Raw genomic sequence first — 20,289 nt, 5'->3', positions numbered from 1 at the left:
GAGGTAGGTTTAGGCCGATTCAATATAAGGCCGATTCAACATTCAAAAATCAATCAATGATTGATCATAACAACAGACTAAAGAAGAAAAACTACAAGATCACAACAATGGATGAAGAAAAAGCATGTCAAAACTTCAACATCTCAGGGAAGTAGGTGGGGGCATAAGTGAAATAGGTGAAAGGGGTTAAGAATACACCTATGATGATGAGCACTGAGTAATGTATAGAATTGTCGAATCACTATATTGTACCCCTGAAATTAATGTAACACCGTATATTAACGCTGTTAATAACACTGGAATTAAAAAAAAAAAAAATAAACTGGGCACTTGGGTGGCTCAGTTGGTTAAGCATCCAACTTCGGTTCAAGTCATGATCTCATAGTTCATAAGTTCGAGCCCTGCATCAGGCTCTCTGCTGTCAGCACAGAGCCTGCTTTGGATCCTCTGTCACCCTTCCTCTCTGATTCTCTCTCTCAAAAATAACTAAACTTAATAAATAAATAAATAAATAGCCACAAAACCAAAAACCAAAACCAACCAAAAAAAGAGTTACGCTTATCTTCATGAGCACTGAGAAATGTATAAAATTATTGAAGAATTATATTGTATACCTAAAATTAATAAAGCACTGTGTACTGATCATATTTGAATAAAGAAAGTTCATGCCAAAAATTAAAAAAAAATTTAACATCTATTCTTGATAAAAACTCTCAGCAAACTAAATAGAAGGGAACTTCCTTAAGCTGATAAAGGGCATCTACAAGCCTACAGCCAACATCGTACTTAATAGCACAACACTGAATGTTTTCTCTGAAAGACTGGGAACAAAGCAAGGATGTCCAGTCTCATCCCATCTGTTCAGCATCATACTGGAAGTCCTAGTCAGTGCAATGAAGAAAAAGGCAACAAATGGCACACAGACTGGAAAGGAAGAAATAAAACTTCCTATTCACAGATGACATGTCTATGTAAAAAATATCCCAAGACATCTACGTTAAAAATCTCCTCAAACTAGGGGCATCTGGGTAGCTCCGTTAGTTAAGTGTCCAACTCTTGATTTCAGCTCAGGTCATGCTCTCAAAGTTCGTGAGTCCAACTCTTGATTTCATCTCAGATCCTGCTCTCACAGTTCGTGAGTTCAAGACCCACATTCGGCTCCGTGTGCTTCACAGCGCAGAGCCTGCCTGGGTTTCTCTCTCTCACTCTCTCTGCCCCTCCTCTGCTCGCTCGCTCTCTCTCTCTCTCTCTCAAAATAAATAAATAAACATTACAAAAAAAAAAAAAACCTCCTCAAACTTATAAATGAGTTTGGCAAAATCAAAGAATACAAGGTCAACATAAAAAAATCAATCATATTTCTGTGGACTTAAAACTAAAATTTATAAAACAATGTTATTTATTTTTCTGCAAAAAAAGTGGCTACTTAAATATAATCCTAACAAAATCTGCAGATTTGTATGCTGAAAACTACAAAACGTAAATGAAAGAAATCAAAGAAAATCTAAATAAATGGAGACACATACTGTTTTTATGAATTAGAAAACTCAATAGAATTGTCAATTCTCCTCAAACTGAGCCACAGATTTAACCTAATTCCAACAGAAATCTCAGCAGAATTGATATAGACAAGTGAGTTTTAAAATGCATACAGAAAGGCAGGGGCGCCTTTGTGGCTCAGTCTGTTAAGCATCTGACTTCGGCTCAGGTCATGATCTCAATCAGGTCATGAGATTGAGCCCTGCATTGGGCTCTGTGCTGACAGCTCAGAGCCTGAAGCCTGCTTTGGATTCTTGTCTGCCTCTCTCTATGCCCCACCCCTGCTTGTGCTCTGTCACTCTCTTCTCTCAAAAATGAATAAACGTTAAAAAAAATTTTTTTAATAAAACACATACAGAAAGGCAAAGGAACTAGAATACCCAAGAGTATTTCAACAAAAAAGGAATGAAGCTGGAGGATTCATATTACCTACTTCTAAGACTTGGTTTAAAGCTCTCATATCAAGGCAGTGTGGTTTGGTGAATGGATAAACAAATACATATCGTCAGTGGAAGAGAATCCAAAGAATCCACTATCAGATTCACAAATACAGCCATTTGATCTTTGACAAAGTTGCAAAAGAATTCAATAGAGTAAGAATAGTCTCTTCAACAAATGGTACTGGAACACTCAAACATCCACATGCAAAGAGGAAAAAACCCCTCAGCATAAACCTTATACCTAGTACCAAATTTAACTCAAAATTTATCACCACTCTAAACATAAAATGTAAAAGGATAGCACTTTTGGAAGAAAACACAGCAGGATATCTTTATGCCTGGAGGAGGTGACTTTTTAAATAAGACACTAAAAGTAAAATCTATACATCGATAAATTGAATTTCAACAAAATTAAAACTTTTTGCTGTATCAAAGGCACTGCACAGAGAATGAAAAGACAAGCCACAAACTGTGAGGAAATCGTTGCTAACCACATATCCCACAAAAAGTCTGCATAGATGATATATAAAGAGCTATTAAAAACTAAACAGTTAGAGACAAGGCCTGCATGGTGGCTGAGAGCCCTGGAATGGATAATGAGACACCGAATGTTTCCTTTTGACTCTTCCCTTTCAACTCTGGAATGAGAGACTTTTAATACCCAGATTAATGGGGGACATGCAGATTTAGGGTCCTGGGGAGCCTTTTCCCCATCTCCCAACGCATGTCAAGGGCAGTCTTCTTGGGGTCCTTGTGGCCAGCCAAGATGGTTGCCCCCCCAGGTGAAGTCTGTGTGAGGGTGGTCCTGGAGTTGCACATATGGAGTGCATCCTGGGGCTTCCAGTGCTAACCCAAGTGAGGTGAAGCCACTCTGGTCCTGAATACAGGGATCCACAGATCAACATGATAATTACCGCAAGCCCTTGTCTGAGCAGAGAAGTATGAGCAGAAACTCAGGAAGACTCAGCTTATCAAAGCTGACCCAGCAACAAAAACAAGCTCTGTGTATGAAGACCCAAAGATCAGTAAATTCACCAACATGATGATGAAAGGCGGAAACGAAGTACTGGCCAGACCCCTCATGATGCACACTCTGGAAACTGTGAAAAGGAAGCAGTTTGAGAAGTACCATACTGCTTCTGTAGAGGAACCGGCAACCATCAAACATAACCCTTATGCCATCTTCCACCAAGCACTGAAAAAACTGAGCCTGGATGGGCTGGTGATTGAGCTGGTATCCATCCTCAGAGGTGGCCATTTCTACTAGGTCCCTTTGCTAGTAGCCGACAGGTGTCGTTGCTTCCTGGCCACGAAGTAGATGATTCCTGAGTGCAGGGAGGAGCAGCACTGGCAGATGCTGATGCCAGAGAAGTTGTCACATGAGCTGCTGGAAGCTTTTCACAACCAGGACCCTGTGATCAAGAAGAAGCATGACATGCACAAGATGGCTGAGGCCAGCCGAGCCCTGGCTCACTACCACTGGTGACAGAGGGAAGATGGAGGCTCTAGGAGGAGCCCAAAGCTCTCTGCTGCAAGAAATAATGGGAGCCACTGTCATGGTGAAAAACAGTTGTGGGTTAAGAATGTAGTTCCTTTTTAAAGGCAGGCAGGCCTCATAAGGATGAAACAACATATTTATATTGCCTGTTAGTCCTTTCTTTGGGAGCTAGAACTTGCTCTTCCTGTCCCATCTCCTTACAAAGAGGGAACATGTCAATTTCGATTTCCCTCAGGAACCCTAGGGCCCATCCAACCTCCCTTCCCTCAATTCAGGCTACAACTTAGGATGATACCAAAGGAAGCAGTTTTATTATTAGAAAAGGCTGATTAGAAAATTCTCACCCTGGACTGGTATAGCATGTGATGTAGTATCCCCATTTACTAAAATTGACTGGAAATATAAAAAATAAATAATAAAATAATAAAATAAAATATAAAACCCAATTTAAAAAAAACCTTGCACAACACTAGAACTGACCACACTTCCAAAGAAAATATACAAATGGAAATAAGCTCATGAAAAGATGCTCACCATCATTCACCAATAAGGAAATGAATATTAAAACTGTAATGAGATACCACTACATGTCTATTAGGATAGCTGACATTAAAATTTTTAAGAAATTCCAATACCAAGAACTGGCAAGGAGAACAAATTAAATTCTCATACAGTACTGCTGGAAATGCAAAATGGCAAAATCACTCTGGAAAAAAAGCAGTTCCAAATTAAACAAATACTCAGCAACCCTGCACACTATTATTTACCCTAGGAAAAGTGAAAACACATTCACACAATTCTGTATACAAATGCCTGTAGCAGCTGCATTTACAACTGTCAAAAACTGGAAACTACCCTAATGTCCTCCAACTGTTTAATGGATTGACATCCATCCTCACCTGGAATGCTACTCATCAATAAAAGGAAGAAATTGTTAATACAAGCAACAACACAGATAAATACTGAGAGAAGGAAACCAGTCTGGAAAGGTTACATGCTGTAAGAGTCCATTGATATTACATTCTGGAAAAGGTAAAATTACAAGGTCAGCAAACAGGTAGGCAGGAGTTAGGACTTACAACCGGGCAGCAAGAGTTATTTTTTGGATAATGCAACTATTCTGTTCTTACTGTTGTGACAATTACAAATCTATATGTGTGTTCAAAGTCTCAGAACTGTACACACACACACAAGTCAATTTTAGCATATGCATTTTTTTTTTAAAAAGGGAGGGAGGTCATTTTCCAGAAACTTCCACCTTTAGCCCTGTAACAGAAACCTCTCTGAAGGCAAAGGAACACCAAGGTTGGGCTGCTGTCTTAGAATGGAAAAAACAGAATAAAACATGTATTGAATTTCAGTTACTTATTCTGCTGCAGACTTATAAATTCTAGGGCATTTATACCTAGTTTTATTGAACAAAATAATTTCAGGTTACCTTTGAGGGCCTGGGATCATTCACTTCTCAAAGGGTCTCAACCTCACTCTCATCTAAGCAGCAACAGTGTGGAATGCTGGTGTGAGAAGCTGGAATCTCCCTCCCATCCCACAGCAGCACCTTACACCTCCACCAAATGGAGGTAGGTGAGTCACCTCCTCCTGGGAGGCCACCAGAAAGAAGAGGGGAGATGTGGGTGCAAACAGATCTCAAGAGAGATAAACAGGCACCGAGGACTAGTAACCTAGATTTCTCTTTGAAGTAAAAGGCGAGTGCTTGGCACTAGAGCAAGCAGGGAGGCTTGCCGAGCAGACTCTTTCCTGAATGCTGTTGGGCAACTTACATCCGGGAATGTGAGCTCACACCTTTATCATTTGAGAAATGTTATCACTAGCCACAGAACCACTCAGAGCTTTATCAGTTAGCCAGGTGGAGCATCTGATTCTCCACCAAATGCTAGAAATTCCAGAACAGAATTCACATGAACACTCTTTTTTTTCTTTTCTAAAATGTCTGAGATCCTGAGATGGTGGATGTTACTTGCATGTTACTGTGAAAGCACCATGTTCATGCATTATTAGCAAGGACAGACTGGGAGGTCAGCAGAAGGCACATGCTGCTGCTTGCTTCAGCATTCTCACTCCAGCAAGAACAATGTCCTCAAGAGACCCAGGGAAGGAAGCTGATGACCTAAGAGCAGAATCTTGCTTTTCATTAAAAAAAAAATAAGCAAATGTTTAATAGGCACAGAAACCCAAATTAAAACAATTTAAGAGTTTTTCACACCAGGGGGCACGTGACAGGATTCCATGTGTCTGGCACACTGCTGTCAAGGCCTGACTCTCTGGCACCACCTCTCCCCTGCTCTCCCTGCACCGAGGAGCCAGTAAGGAAGTTCTGCAATGAGAACCCATTGCAGTTCTGCAATGAGAGACCCCATTGCACACTCATCCCAACCAGCAATGTGACTAGACAGTGGTAATCATTGGCCGGTTGTGAGAATGAAGGGAGGTGCACACATTTTATATGCACAGAGAAGAAAACAGGAAGACTGAAATTCTTCATAGAATGCTACTTATAAGTCTCTAAATGCTCAGAACAAAATCAAAAGCCTAACAAAAGGGAAACACCTCAGCACACCATGGAATATATCAACAGACAAGCTTGGGAACTCCATCAACACACAAACACTTGTCCATTAAAAACATCCTGAAGCAGTACTACCAACAATAGCCCAAGTATGGAAAGAGCCCAATGTCCATCGATGGATGAATGGATAAAGCAGATGTGGTATATATATACAATGGAGTATTACTTGGGAATCAAAAAGAATGAAATCTTGCCATTTGCAACTATGTGGATGGAACTAGAGGGTATTATGCTAAGTGAAATTAGTCAGAGAAAGACAAAAATCATATGACTTCACTCATATGAGGGCTTTAAGAGACAAAACAGATGAACATAAAGGAAAGGAAACAAAAACAATATAAAAACAGGGAGGGGGACAAAACAAAAGAGACTCATAAATATGGAGAACAAACTGAGGGTTACTGGAAGGGTTGTGGGAGGGGGGATGGGCTAAATGGGTAAGGGGCACTAAGGAATCTACTCCTGAAATCATTGTTGCACTATATGCTAATTAATTTGGATGTAAATTTTAAACAATAAAAAATAAAATTTAAAAAACACCCTGAAATTATTGCAGTGATGACATCAACCAATCAAGCATGTGTTACTTCTCTAAAGAAGACATCCGGATGGCCAACAGGCACATGAAAAGATGCTCAATGTCGCTCCTCATCAGGGAAATACAAATCAAAACCACACTCAGATATCACCTCACACCAGTCAGAGTGGCCAAAATGAACAAATCTGGAGACTATAGATGCTGGAGAGGATGTGGACAAACAGATACCCTCTTGCACTATTGGTGGGAATGCAAATTGGTGCAGCCACTCTGGAAAACAGTGTGGAGGTTCCTCAGAAAATTAAAAATAGACCTACCCTATGACCCAGCAATAGCACTGCTAGGAATTTGCCCAAGGGATACAGGAGTACTGATGCATAGGGGCACTTGTACCCCAATGTTTATAGCAGCACTCTCAACAATAGCCAAATTGTGGAAAGAGCCTAAATGTCCATCAACTGATGAATGGATAAAGCAACTGTGGTTTATATACACAATGGAGTACTACGTGGCAATGAGAAAGAATGAAATATGGCCCTTTGTAGCAACGTGGATGGAACTGGAGAGTGTGATGCTAAGTGAATAAGCCATACAGAGAAAGACAGATACCATATATTTTCACTCTTATGTGGACCCTGAGAAACTTAACAGAAACCCATGGGGGAGGGGAAGGAAAAAAAAAAAGAGGTTAGAGTGGGAGAGAGACAAAGCATAAGAGACTCTTAAAAACTAAGAACAGGGGCGCCTGGGTGGCGCAGTCGGTTAAGCGTCCGACTTCAGCCAGGTCACGATCTCGAGGTCCGTGAGTTCGAGCCCCGCGTCAGGCTCTGGGCTGATGGCTCGGAGCCTGGAGCCTGTTTCCGATTCTGTGTCTCCCTCTCTCTCTGCCCCTCCCCTGTTCATGCTCTGCCTCTCTCTGTCCCAAAAATAAATAAACGTTATAAAAAAAAAAAACAAAACAAAACTAAGAACAAACTGAGGGTTGATGGGGGGTGGGAGGGAGGGGAGGGTGAGTGATGGGTATTGAGGAGGGCACCTTTTGGGATGAACACTGGGTGTTGTATGGAAACCAATTTGACAATAAATTTCATATATAAATAAAAAAAAAAAAAAGATTGCAGACACCAGTGATGGGGGGATGGGGGTGGGGTGGGGAGGATCGCTGAAATTAGCAGAACAAAGCAGAAGTCTAGCACACATTCATGTTTCAACTCTGCAAAACATACACTGCACACAGAACCTGGAGAGTAATAAGGTCTTGGTTAATGCATGCATTTCCTTTAAGTACCTAATTTATTATTTTTTGAAGTGTTTGCACATTTTGCCATTATGATGTCTCTTTTTTTGAGACAATTGTTGCTATTTATTTTTATTTCGGTCAAGTGACCTTAAAGGTTGAGGGAGAAAAATAAAAATAAAAAAGGGCACTAGGAGATTTTCCTAACACTCTACTTCCAGGTGTGTAAGTCCTGGTGTCTACTCTTTGCACAGTCAGAGCCATTGGAAAGAGGCCTCTACTTCTGACCCCTCAGTAGGGTCCTCACTTTTGCTACATAATCTTTTGATAATAGAAAACTAGTATTTCTTGAGTTCATCACATAATGGGCACATTCCTAAGCACCTGGGAATTTATTAGCCTTGGGAGGGAGGCACCATTGTCATCCCCATATTAAAGGTGATGATATCTAGGCACAGAGAGGTGAAGTAATTTGTCCAAAGTCACAGAGCTGGTAACTGAACACACACTGAGGTCTAACTCCAGTTAGAACTACCAACCTTTACATTTTGCCTCATGCCTATTAATAATATCCAAACATACAAAATAATTTGAACATTTAAAAGAAAGTTTTTCCATGTCCAGAATATATGGGGAAATGTCTCCTCCAGCTCTAAACCAAACCAGAAAGTCCTAATGTTATACAAAAATTTTATATTACTAAACCTAATTACAAGGAAAGAACATTAACTTGAATAGTCCCCCAAATTACAAAGCAATACTTCAACCAAACATTCCATGTCCCAATTCATTTTTATTCATCTGCTATGAAACAGTGAGACACCTTCTCTTCACCAGAACCAGGGTATAACCTTTGTTTCATGTTGGCTAAATAGAAAATAAGAGAGGGGTGCCTGAATGGCTCAGTCGGTTAAGTATCCAACTCTTGATTTCAGCTCAGGTCATGATCTCAGGGTTCGTGAGATTGAGCCCAGTGTCAGGCTCCACAATGAGTGTGGAGCCTGCTTAAGATTCTTTTCTCTCCATCCCTCCCCTGAATACGCATGTGCATTTCTCTTGCTTTCTCTCAAACAAAAAAAAGAGAATAAAATAACACAGCTGATAACATTTATTTCGAAAACCATAACAGTCCCCCCAACCCATTATTGTCCTAACTTTCACATCTGAAATTCCAGCATGCAATTAAGAGCTAAAGGCACATGTTGATCCTCTCTGTTCTTTACACATATTTAAAAGTCCACAGAATCTGACAGTGGATTGAATATTTTTGGTTTCTACTTCCAAGAAATCAGCCTACTGTGAAGGTCAGTGTCAATATCAAGAACTCAGTGACCATAAAATCAGATTCAGAATTGCTAAGAAACTCATCTTTAATGAAGATGAAACACAGCAGTCCAAGAAACCAGGTCATGGAGAAATCACCGTTATTTTGCTATTCCAGTTGCTTGAAGTTCATGCCAAACAAAATAAACTAAAATAAAATGTTATAATCCTGGGCTTATGCAACCAGCCAGCCTTGGGATGGAACCATTTCCAAGTCTGACACACATGGGGCTCAAGAGCTAATGAAACTTGATGCACTGACACGGAGGTTTCCAACACTGCAGGGACCAGTGGCCCCAGTGCAGAGAGGAGCTTGGGAGCACCAGGCCACTACAAGTTCTATGAAACGTGCCTGTGCCTGATGGTCTCTGTGATCACCAAGTGTAAAAATCAATCCCACCCTGTCTCCCCCCAGAACTGGACCCAAATAGGAAAGAAATCCGGGAGCAAGCGCTAGGAGTCAAGAAGCAGGAGCCCAGCCACAAGCCAGGCCTTCACTGACACATGAGCTCAGGGTCATCTGCTTAACAGGAATCAGCTATTTGAATGATTATAGTATAAAAGTCTTATCAAAAAGCTCTCTCATTTTAAGTCACAGAATTTTGGAGTTTTATGGTACTTTTAGTTGCCTTGTCCATTATCTTAGCAGACTTGGGAAAGCCATTCTCACTTAAAAAAAAAAATGGGGAAAATAAGGCACAGACATTTGGAGCCCAAAGACACTTCAAGAAATGGGCAGCACTAAAACTAGTATCCATCCTGAGGTAAGACTGGGTAAGGGCCTCACATCAACCTATCTCACTCATGCAAAGGGAACAGTTCCCTATGCTCTTCCCACGGGGTCATTCCTGGGCCATCACTGTCTCAAAATTATGTTTCTGCTCCCTGAAACAGGAAACAAAGGAAGAGCAGTTTAAAGTGGTAGAGGTGAAGACAGACATTCAGCCTGGAATGTGTTGAGTTTGAAATATCAATGAGGCGTGGAGGGGAAATGAGCAAAGGCACCTGGATGTCTGGCCTAGTGTGAAGCATGAGGAATGGAAAGCTGTCACACGAAACCACTAGAAGGACTGTCTTCTTTTTCCCACCTCTTCAGACAATAAAGCCAGAGAAAATACCACAGTTCATCAAATCCAAGATGCCACTGATTCTAAGACCAATGACTAAAAAAGAAAAACTGCTATCAAATCTGACACAATGCTAAGACAGTGTTGACTGCAAAAGGCATCCCAAATTCAGAGACATTGTAACATGAAAAATTAAAGTGAGGTATTTAGATTGCAGTATATACAGGGTAGACATCTGTTTTTGTACCTTTCTATTCTGATATAATATCAACTTTATAGAAAAATAACAAGAACAGTACATACAATTCCCAAATACCCTTTATGCCTGGAGCTTCACCGATAAACCGTTTTCACTTTGCCCCATTTATCACACCCACTGTATCATTTTCTCTCTCCAACTCTGTCTCTCCTTCCTCAGATTATTTCATACTGCACTTACTAAACTGAAGGACATAGTGATATGTACAATGATCAAATTCAGGAAACGTATCACATCACTAACATTTAAATTTTGTCTATTGTCCCAATAATGTCCTTTATAGCTCTCCTGCCCACTTCCTGACTCCAATCAAGTAGTGTACACAGGTGTCAGGTTCTTTTAGTCTTTCAACTAGGATGGTTCCTCAGTCTTTATGTTTTTTTTAACCTTAAAATAACTAAAGACTATAGAAGTCAGTTATTTACTCTGTAGAACATCACACAAATGGAGTTTGTCTGATGTCTCCACACAGAGACTCAGGTTATGGCGGGAATACCCCCAGGGTGAGGTGGGCGAGGTAGCATCCTTCTCAATACCTCTCATCAGGAGGCACACACTGTCTCTTTACAGGTGATCTTTAATTTTCATCACTTAGTTAGGACAGCATCCAAAGCAGGCCAGCTACCTTGTATAAGAAGTTGATTCATAATGCGGCGCCTGGGTGGCTCAGTTGGTTGAGTATCCAACTCTTGATTTCGGCTCAGGTCATGATCTCAGGGTTCCTGAGGTCATGTGCATGCTCTCTCTCTCCCTCTCTCCCAAAATAAATAAATAAACATTAAAAAAAAAGATTTTGAATTATGAGAATTTTAATAAAATCTACAACATCAAAGTCTTTATGTGTACAATTTGAAATAATAAAAATTCAAAAATAATTTAAAATGTGTCAAGAACTGCTTAATTTTAAAGCCACACTTTTGCTACAAAGCAGGACTGGCTAAATTTGAATTAGCAAGGACCCCTGCAAACATCCTGTTTGAAGCAGTTTTCTGAGAAGTGCTACTGGCACTTCGGTTCTTATGAGCAGGCCACTAATGTAGATCGTGGAGTTTAGAAATTGGGCATCTATGTTTCTAGCCAAGTCAAGAGGCAAACTCACCATTACTTCCCTTCGTTTAGGTCCTTGGGGAGTGGTGACCGCACTGAAGTCTGACCACAAAAGCAGTCATCTGAACCCAAGGAGCTAACTGGCTGAGCTGCAGCTGGCCCTTAGGAATCAGCTTCCTTCAGGCAGAAGGCACTACCCTCCCTGTTATCACGGGGACAATGAGCTCTCAGTTTTATTCCCCATCCACATGGGGACATGCAAACCCTGACTATGTCAGGAGGAGGCTCATCTGTTCTGTAGTTTCTCCCCAGCCGGGGACCTGGTGGTGCTGCCTACTCTTGCCCACTTTTGTCCATGTTCATGAACACAGCCAGAAGCCTGGAGTCCACATGCACTGGCAGTCCTAACCCCTCCCTCCTCAGGCCACCTGTGTATAGCCAGGGCAGGTAAATACGTTCTGGATACCTTGAGCTGGATACCTTGAGCTGGATACCTGGGCTGTGGCAACCTGTTGTTGAAGTCTAACAGAGCAGACTACCCTTTTGATTTTTAAGTAATGTATAACTATTTACAAAATTCCTGTGCCCTTAAACTAAACTCTAAATCAGTGAATGCTTCATTATATTACTTCATGTTGGTTCTTGTGTTTATGGCTTTATGCCATCTGTGACCCTGAAGGAGACTCCACAGGCCCCTGGTGTGAACGCGCTCCTAGGAAGTTGCCCTGGCAGGACCACATGGTGGCTACACTCCCAATCCCAACATCAGACTCATCTTTTTAAATTTATTTCCATGAGCATGCACACACATGGTGCCCACCAATGCAAAGCACAACTCTTGCTTACAGATGGAATTTGACTTGCTAATTCCCTTACCTCCCCCTCACCTCACATATCTAGACAGATTGTGGAAGTCAGTTTTTTATCAGCACTGAAAACTCCTGACTTTCTTTTTCATGTACAGAAATGATCTCGTTGCTCAGGCAGTGACATATGGTGGAAATCTCACAGGCTAGAAGGCATGGAATCTGCAGAGAGCCTGTCTAGATCCCTGTGCACCCTTCAGTGCCATGTGATTCTGAACATAGCAGGTAGCAAGCCTCTGTCTTCTAGATGGGGACAAGAGCATGTCCCAGCTCAGCAGACTTCTGTGAGCACTACACGGAAGAATTTACCAAAAGCAGACAACAGAGCCGGCACACAATAAGAGCTCAATTTAAAATCAAATCACCAAGAGACCAGCAATCCATTTCTGACATCAGCATGACCAATGCACAAGCCATGCAGAGGGTCCAGAGGACATACTCTACCTGTGCAGTGAGTTACACTAGCTCTCCAGTGATTAGGTACCCACAGAATGCCCTCCCACAGCCCCCATGCACCCTGCCTCCTTGGAGTAGCAACAGGGAAGTATGAGGCCTGTCACAGACCAAGGTGAGCCCCCTTACAGCTGATGACTGGTTCCATGGTCCAGAAGGCTACTGAATGTGTTACTCCTTATTCTTGAAGAGACACAGAAACCAACCTCCCTCTTCCTTCAGATGTAAAACAGCCACTACCAACATGTGTGAAAGAGGAGCAACCTAGGCCCCCAGTTGCTGATTCAGCCACTGGAACAAGTCATCCTGAAGTCCTATACTTTCCTTCCAGGACTTCCCTACCTGTTTAAGCCAAGACTGAGTTGGGTTTTCTTTTCTTTTTCTTTCTTTCTTTCTTTTTTTTTTTTTTAACTAATTTATTGTCAAGTTAGCTAACATACAGGGTATACAGTGTAATCTTGGCTTTGGGAGTAGATTCCCATGATTCATCACTTACAACACCCAGTGCTCATCCTCCCCTACCCTCCGATCAACCCTCGGTTTGTTCTCTGTATTTAAGAGTCTCTTATGATTTGCCTCCCTCTCTGTAACTTATTTTTCCTTCCCTTCCCCTATGGTCTCCTGTTAAGTTTCTCAAATTCCACATATGAGTGAAAACATGATATCTTTTTCTGACTGACTTATTTCACTTAGCATAATACCCTCCAGTTCCATCCACATGAGTTGGGTTTTCCATCACTGGTACCTAAAAACATCTCAATTGATACGCATCCACAAATGTAAAAGTTTTCACTTCAGTGAAAAAACTAGACATTATCAAGAGAGATTTTCCTTCAGATCTTTAACAATAACAATAAACAACCACTTTGAGAAGTTCCAATACCAAAATATTAACTTATTAAACAAAGAAGATCCCAAAATAAGATAACTGGGTTATAAGAGCCGCTATCACATCATAAAAGGTTCTGCTACTTTCCTCTCATGAAACACAAAGCAAGTCAATGCACAAAAGCTGGTATATACCAGTGCCTCTCAAACTTGAGTGTATTAGAATTACCTGGAGGATGTTTATTTGAGAAAACAAGGATTCCAACTCAAGGGAGACTATGTACCCGTCTTTGAGAAACAAGAAGCCATTATCTCTTAAAGTTTAAGGAAGGGTTAAAGAGGGTTCAGAGAACCCAGGGTTCAGAGAAACAGATGAGTACAACTAGGCAGCAGCAAGTGCATGCTCTAACTTTCATCAAGATGTTAAAAACACAAAACACCACCCAAAAGACTCCTGGGTTCACAAAAACAAACAAACAAAATACAACATTTAGAATCCTTCAGTGGAGAAGTCTCACCAGGAGGCTCAAGGTTAACCCAAGGATGGGGAATGGAAAGCCTTCTGCTACTGCTGCCCTCCAAACAGCTCCAGGTAGAGTCTGTCCCAAAGTTTTGGCCTCCTGCTTGTGATTAACCAAATATCTGGCCTTGAGCCTGAATTCTTAATTTGTACTTGAAGCCAAGGACTGAGCTAAGCCCAAATCTAAAGTTCAGTTACAGCCACTGCCACTCAACCTGTTACAGAATGACCATGGAATCAAGAGCAAAGTGGATGTGGCCTTAGTGTTGCCCTTCTAAGTCAGAGGGCACTGTTCCCCTTCTAGTCAGGAGCCACACAATTCCCCCTGACTACCCCTCTGAAACTTCTAGTTCAAAATGTGAGGCCAGGAAACTGTTTTTGCCTCCTTATTATAGACCTTTCTTGAGCCAGGGAGGGAGAGAGATATCTAGCAGCCACCTGTTCATAGTAAAATCCAAAGGTAAGTGTCCAAGGTAGAAAGAATATGGTTAGAGGGATCTCTCCTCTCACATGCCCAAATCCCAAACGCCACATGTTCCATCTTCCACCCCCCCACACAAAATGACCCTCCACAACCAGCACTTAAAGTCACTCACCATAAAAGGGTGAATACTCTGAATACTTTGAATACTTAGTTAGAATTTTGCAACTCTACTATTACTCTTTTTCACCACCAAATGTTCATAAGGACTAAGGAGCAGAACAAAAGACACACTAACACTAAAAGGGATTTCAACATACTGTTGGCAAATGACTGTGTCAGTTAAGTCACCTCTGAGCAGCCCTGCAAATCACAATGTAAAGAGATAAATAGGACTTAAAGAAAAACGGTTTTCCAGCAAAGATTATATAAAGTCCACAACTTAAAAAATGTTGAAACCCTAACTTTTCCTTTGTGATATGTTCTTTTTCTAATATGATGGTGTTAAATGTTACATGAAGTTCAGGTTCTTCGGAGAAGGCTTGTTATTTTCTCATTCTGCAAAAATGATTATCCTCTTTTTTTTATTGAATCTGAATTATATATAGAGAGAGAGATAAATAGATAGATAGACAGATAGATACACACACACATATATGTAAGCACAGAAGACCCACTTCTATTTGCCAGTACAGGCTAGTTCAATCTGTAACAGTTTAAACCACCAACAGATGATATGTATGTAAGCCAAACAAAAGGCACAGCACAGTGGTACACTGCTTCTTTGCCTTAGCATTTTTCTTTTAGGATACATACTCTTGCACACAGTTCATAAAACTGTGGGGCTGCTTAGCGTCCTATTTAACAAATTTTAACTGAATTTTTTGTTTTTTTTTTCTGCTTTGAAAAGTATTTCGAAGTCCAATGTGGAAAACGTGGTAAAGGCCTTTAAGAAAAACTCGTGGTCACCCATAATTCCTCCCACCTATTGACAGTGCTGGCGGTGAAACCTTGAGCAACACTTGACCCTCTCCAAGCCCTCCAACTCCACAGTTCTTTCTTTGGACCCCATTCCCACCCCCCACTGTAGGACGGCTTGGCCTAAGTCTCCAGGGCATGATTTATGAGTGTGAAACACCAGAAGAGATTGGACAGACTCCTACTGAGATTTGTGACTGAGCCCACCAATGGGAGGAAAAGGACGATCCTGCCAAACAATTGGTAGGACACATAAATTTTCCAACAGACTTTATAGTCCCTGACAATGGCGTGTTTCAAACCGTTTTCCCAAGCGCAAACTCGCGATACAACAAAAGAAAGGTACATCCTAAAAACTTCCTATATAGAAGGATGCAATCTTATCTACAGGAGATCATTCTGTGGAGGACGTGGCCTGCTCAGAGGAACCAGGCCTCGAGCTCTGCAGGTGATGGGAGAGGCTGAGGGACACGGCGGCGCTGTGGGCGTTCCAGGGGCCAGGGCACCCGGCAGCTGCGCGTCCGGGAAGGAAAAGTCAGCGCTGCAGTTGTGGCCGCGGCTTTCGCTACACTGTTTAACCTTGGTATCATCAGTGAGGGCCACTGCCCTCTCCCCGATGCCGGACTGCTCGCCAGAAGGTTAGCGTCCACTTCAGCAGAGGGGCCAAATAGCTGCAAAACTCGTTCCGAGGACCACGCACACTGCAGGAACGGAAACGACTGTAGAACCTAGTTTTCAAAGGTTTGGTGGAACAGCGGGATTCCCGCGGATACGTTCTTTTAAAGTGACCCCTGCACCAGCCCTCCAAGGTGACGGAAAAAGGAGGCTAGCATGTCAGACTTACCCAACCTGGGGCCCCTTACCCAGAGGGGAAGGGAGGACCCGGACCCCGCGAAGGAGCCGGTTCCGGGCGCCGAGGCGAGGGCGGGGGGGGTACCGTAGGGTTCTCCCTACGACCCCGCCCCGCTCAGAGGCGCAGGGCCCCGGCCCCGCTAGTTCCCACAAGCCCGCTGCCTGGGGCGCAGCCCGCGAGACGCTGGCCTCTCTCCTCCGCTGCCCCAACCAGGGTGCTCGCAGCCGGGCGGGCCGCACGTGCCGCGGAGGCGCGGGCCCCACAGCCCCGCCCCAGCCAAGCTCACCTGGGCAGTGGGTGCCTCTGGTCTCCCCCGCGCTTGGGACACACTGGCGCGAGCCAAGGGCGCTGGCGCGCGCACTGCACGCACCCTGCGTCCTGCCTGCAGCTCTTTGTGTCTGGAGGCCCCGACGCCGTGTTCCCGCAGCCTCTAGGCACCGCCCCCTAGGCCTCCTAGCGCTGGGCGCGGCGGGCCCCATCCGAGCTGGCGGGGCGGGCGGGGGCTGGGTGGAGGCCGAATGGGCGGGGCGTGCGGGCGTCGGGGCGGGGCTAAGCGGGTGGGCGGGTTTGGGTGCGGCGAGTGGGGTTCCTCCACTGCCTCCAGGCGCAGCTCACCTTCAGCGAAGTGTTTTCTGTGGGGTTTGGCTGTTCGAAGTCCTTGCTCCAGCATCCTCTTCTGGGAACAACCCGAGGAGGCAGGCCAGGTAGTAGTTAATACCCCAAATTCGCAGTTGAGGAAACCGGAAGACATAAAACTAATGGTTCCTGTCTTTCCATCATATATCAAGTGAAATCTTTCTTGAGCATGTACTAGTAATGCCAGGCGTAGTCCCATGGAGCAGTAACCATGTGGGGAGAATTGGCAAAAAAAAAAAAAAAAAAAAAAAAAAAAATTCTCTGCCCCTCATAGAGTTTACATGCCCGAATACAACTTAAAAGCTTAAGTGAAATATACAAGAGATGATCTGAGGAGTGCAGGAAGTTGGCCAGGGAAGGTCAGAGACACAGTGACATTTTAAGTGAAGGCCAGAAAGAAGTGAGTGAGGGAAACAGGCAGCAGTCCCAGGGAACAGCTGGCCAGGCCTTGAGTCTAGAGGATGAGTCTACAGGGTGAGTTTCTTTGTGGCTGGGAAGAGTGGTATGGGAGGAGTGTGGTGTGTGAGGCGGGAAAGAAGTGAGAGATATGTGAAAGGTATAGGGCCTTGCTGCCCCTTGTAAGGACTTTGCTCCTACTCTGAGACTGTTTAGTAGAGGGAACTTGTGGTCTGACTTAAAATCGCTCTGGTCACTGGGTTAGAGCAAGGGCAGGGGTGAGAGCAAAGGTTGAAGTAAGGAGACCATTAAGAAGTGATGGCAGTAATTAGGCTGAGAGGTGAGGGTGGCTTGGACCAGGGTGGAGGGGATGAGGAGTGGTCAGATACAGAATATGTGGTATTTGGGGTGGTCCAGCAGACAGAAAGTGCCTACAGATTGGAGGTGGGTTGTGAAAGAGAAAGGGTGACTCCAAGACTTTGGCCTATGCAACGACAGTTACTCATTTTATGCTGGGTTCTTTCTATGCACAACCTCATTTTAATTCTCACAATGATCCCAGGACACAGTTACAACATTGTCATTTTACAGAGTAGGGGAAATAAAGCTTAAGTGGTTAAATAGCATGCTGGGATCCATATAGCTTCCAGGTCCCAAAATCTGATCCCAGAACTTGCACATGCTCTGACCAGCAGGTGCTGCTGAGCTAAGACCTGGGGCTGCATCCCCCTTCTCCCTCCTCCCTGCAGTGCTCTCAATGTCCCAACTATCCTTCCAGTCATCACATCAAGAGGATCGTCTTCATTTCTTATCTTTGTGGCTTCAGGGCATGAGCCAGCCGCCTTCTGGGCCCCTGACACAGCCATCCTACTTGTCCATTGGCTTCTCTATTCCTTCCCAATGCTCCCTTGTGGTCTTCCTTTCCTCATCCCTAAATATTTTCATTCGTAAGGTCCTAGACTTGGCTCCCTGCTCTCTTTGCCTAGTTTCTGGGTGCTTCCCCCTGTCCTCTCTTAAGTATGATTGAATAGTAGTCCTTAGTATTTCTACCCTGCTCTCACTCTGGTCCTTACTCTCTTTCTCTCTTAAAACCCCAAACATCAAACTACCAACTGGATATTACACTTCCATATCCCACAAGCTGTTCAAATCCAACCAGTCAACAAGTCTCAAACTGAAATATTTATTTTTCTCCTAAGATATGTTTCTTCTTGTGGATTCCCCATGTTGGTGAAGGTCACAGCCCTTCCATCTCCTCCTCACATTGTCTCAGTTGCAAGTCCTATAGATTTCTGTGTATCTTCTCTTTCTCTCTCTCTCTCTCTCTCTCTCTCTCTCTCTCTCTCTCACACACACACACACACACACACACACACACACACACACAGTCAAATCCCAGCCACACCTTCTTCTTGGGTCAGGCCCTCCAGATGCCTCCTGAGGATTGCTAAAGCCCTAAAGACCACTGTCTGCATTTTGTACTTGTCAACTCTGTACAGCAGCCAGATGTGCTTTGTAAAACGTATGCCTGTGTTGTCCCTTTTCTGCCTAAAGCCTTTCCAGGTCTTCTGCTGAAATTATTTAACAGATCCTTCCTTCTAGACCTAGCCCTGCCACTTTTCCAGCCCCCTGCCCCCACCCCTAGTCCATTCTCATCTAGTCTTCAGGCCAGCAGGGCCACCTAGTTCTCTGAAAATGAAACAGACCACAGGCTGTCTTTTTTCCAAAGCTTTGCAAACCCCCTGGTTACCTGTCAGTCAGCTTCAGCTCTCAACACAGAAACTCCTCCGACCATGTGTTTGCTTCCTTTCCTCTGTCATCCTAGGACACTCATATTCACTTCTATCCAATCTTGTATCACTCTTTACTTTGATAATCTCTACTGATGTTCTCTTCTGCTAATTTTTTAGCTCCTGTGAGCAAGGATTATTTTTTTTCTTTTCCTCACCCCCATGCCTAGAATCCAGCAAACGTTGTTTGTGCTGGCTAAAGGATAGAGTGGGCTATGCTGGACCTGTACTATCTCCCTCTTTGATCTTTGTTAATGATGCTTCTCCACACCTCAACTCCATCCTTTCACCCCTGATGCAGAAGGGGAAGTCTTACCAGCACAACAATATATCAAAATGATTAAATGAGCTGCACTGTGATCTAGCATGAGGAAGGTCTACACCTGTGTTTTGTAGGGACTTCACTTTAAAGAATGTGAGGACCTGGGGCAACATGACTGATGGGGAAGAAGCAGGATAAAAGTGAGGCTCTAGGGGAATAGGGTAGGAAAAGGAGGGGGGCAGCAAGGATGAGTGAAAATTACAACTGCCTGCAAGTGGCAAACTCCACACAGAGTGAAAGGCAACCAGAGGAGACTAGTGAGTGGAGCTCATGCCATGCTCTGGATTATGAGGTTTTCCAGACCTGCTCTGAGTGAGGCTGGGGGCCTTCTGATGTGCTGGGGACCCTCCTCAGCCAGCAGAAGGCACAGTGGCAGGCCATACCATGCAGAGGTGTTCTAGCTACAGGATACATAGCCAAGGTCCTGACAGATTCCAGTTTATGACACTAAGTTCCCAGGGGTGCCTGCTGCAAAGATAAGCATCTTTATTCAGAGTGACCATGTGCCCAGGTAGATATTCTTTAACCCTAAGGAGAAAAAAAGTGAATAACTGGGGTCAACTAGCAATCTTCACCACAATTGTATAAAAATATTCAGGTATCCTATTTTAAGCCTCACAGCCATTAAAATTATTTTCCTTAGATTGTTTAAAGCAGGCTGTTAAGCATGCCCCTCTCCTTCTTTTGTCTA

At 43.4% G+C, this 20,289-nt stretch overlaps 1 protein-coding gene and 1 pseudogene across 8 annotated transcripts in view; one reads left to right on the top strand and one right to left on the bottom strand.

Moving 5' to 3' along the window:
* NINL (ninein like) overlaps window positions 1-20,289 on the bottom strand; it is a 180,505-nt gene that overhangs the window by 144,859 nt on the left and 15,357 nt on the right. For 2 of the 8 annotated variants that reach the window (XM_086701510.1, XM_086701512.1), the window contains exon 1: window positions 16,741-16,936. The exons of 1 other annotated variant lie outside the window; for it this stretch is intronic. In XM_086701510.1, coding sequence (XP_086557636.1) covers window positions 16,741-16,933 — 193 coding nt within the window. In that variant the 5' untranslated portion in view covers window positions 16,934-16,936. Of the gene's footprint in view, window positions 1-16,445; window positions 16,706-16,740; window positions 16,942-20,289 lie in introns of those variants that run through there. 5 more of the 8 variants (XR_015249325.1, XM_086701517.1, XM_086701516.1 and 2 more) reach the window with 5 other exon arrangements.
* On the top strand, window positions 2,799-3,465 carry LOC112869608 (small ribosomal subunit protein uS7m pseudogene; annotated as a pseudogene).

Source organism: Puma concolor, chromosome A3 (genome assembly GCF_028749965.1).
Source record: "Puma concolor isolate L17-30 chromosome A3, mPumCon1.1.hap2, whole genome shotgun sequence".
NCBI classification, from domain to species: domain Eukaryota; kingdom Metazoa; phylum Chordata; class Mammalia; order Carnivora; family Felidae; genus Puma; species Puma concolor.
The sequence above is the reverse complement of the archived record's forward strand: the minus strand, read 5'-3'. Positions and strand labels throughout refer to the sequence as shown.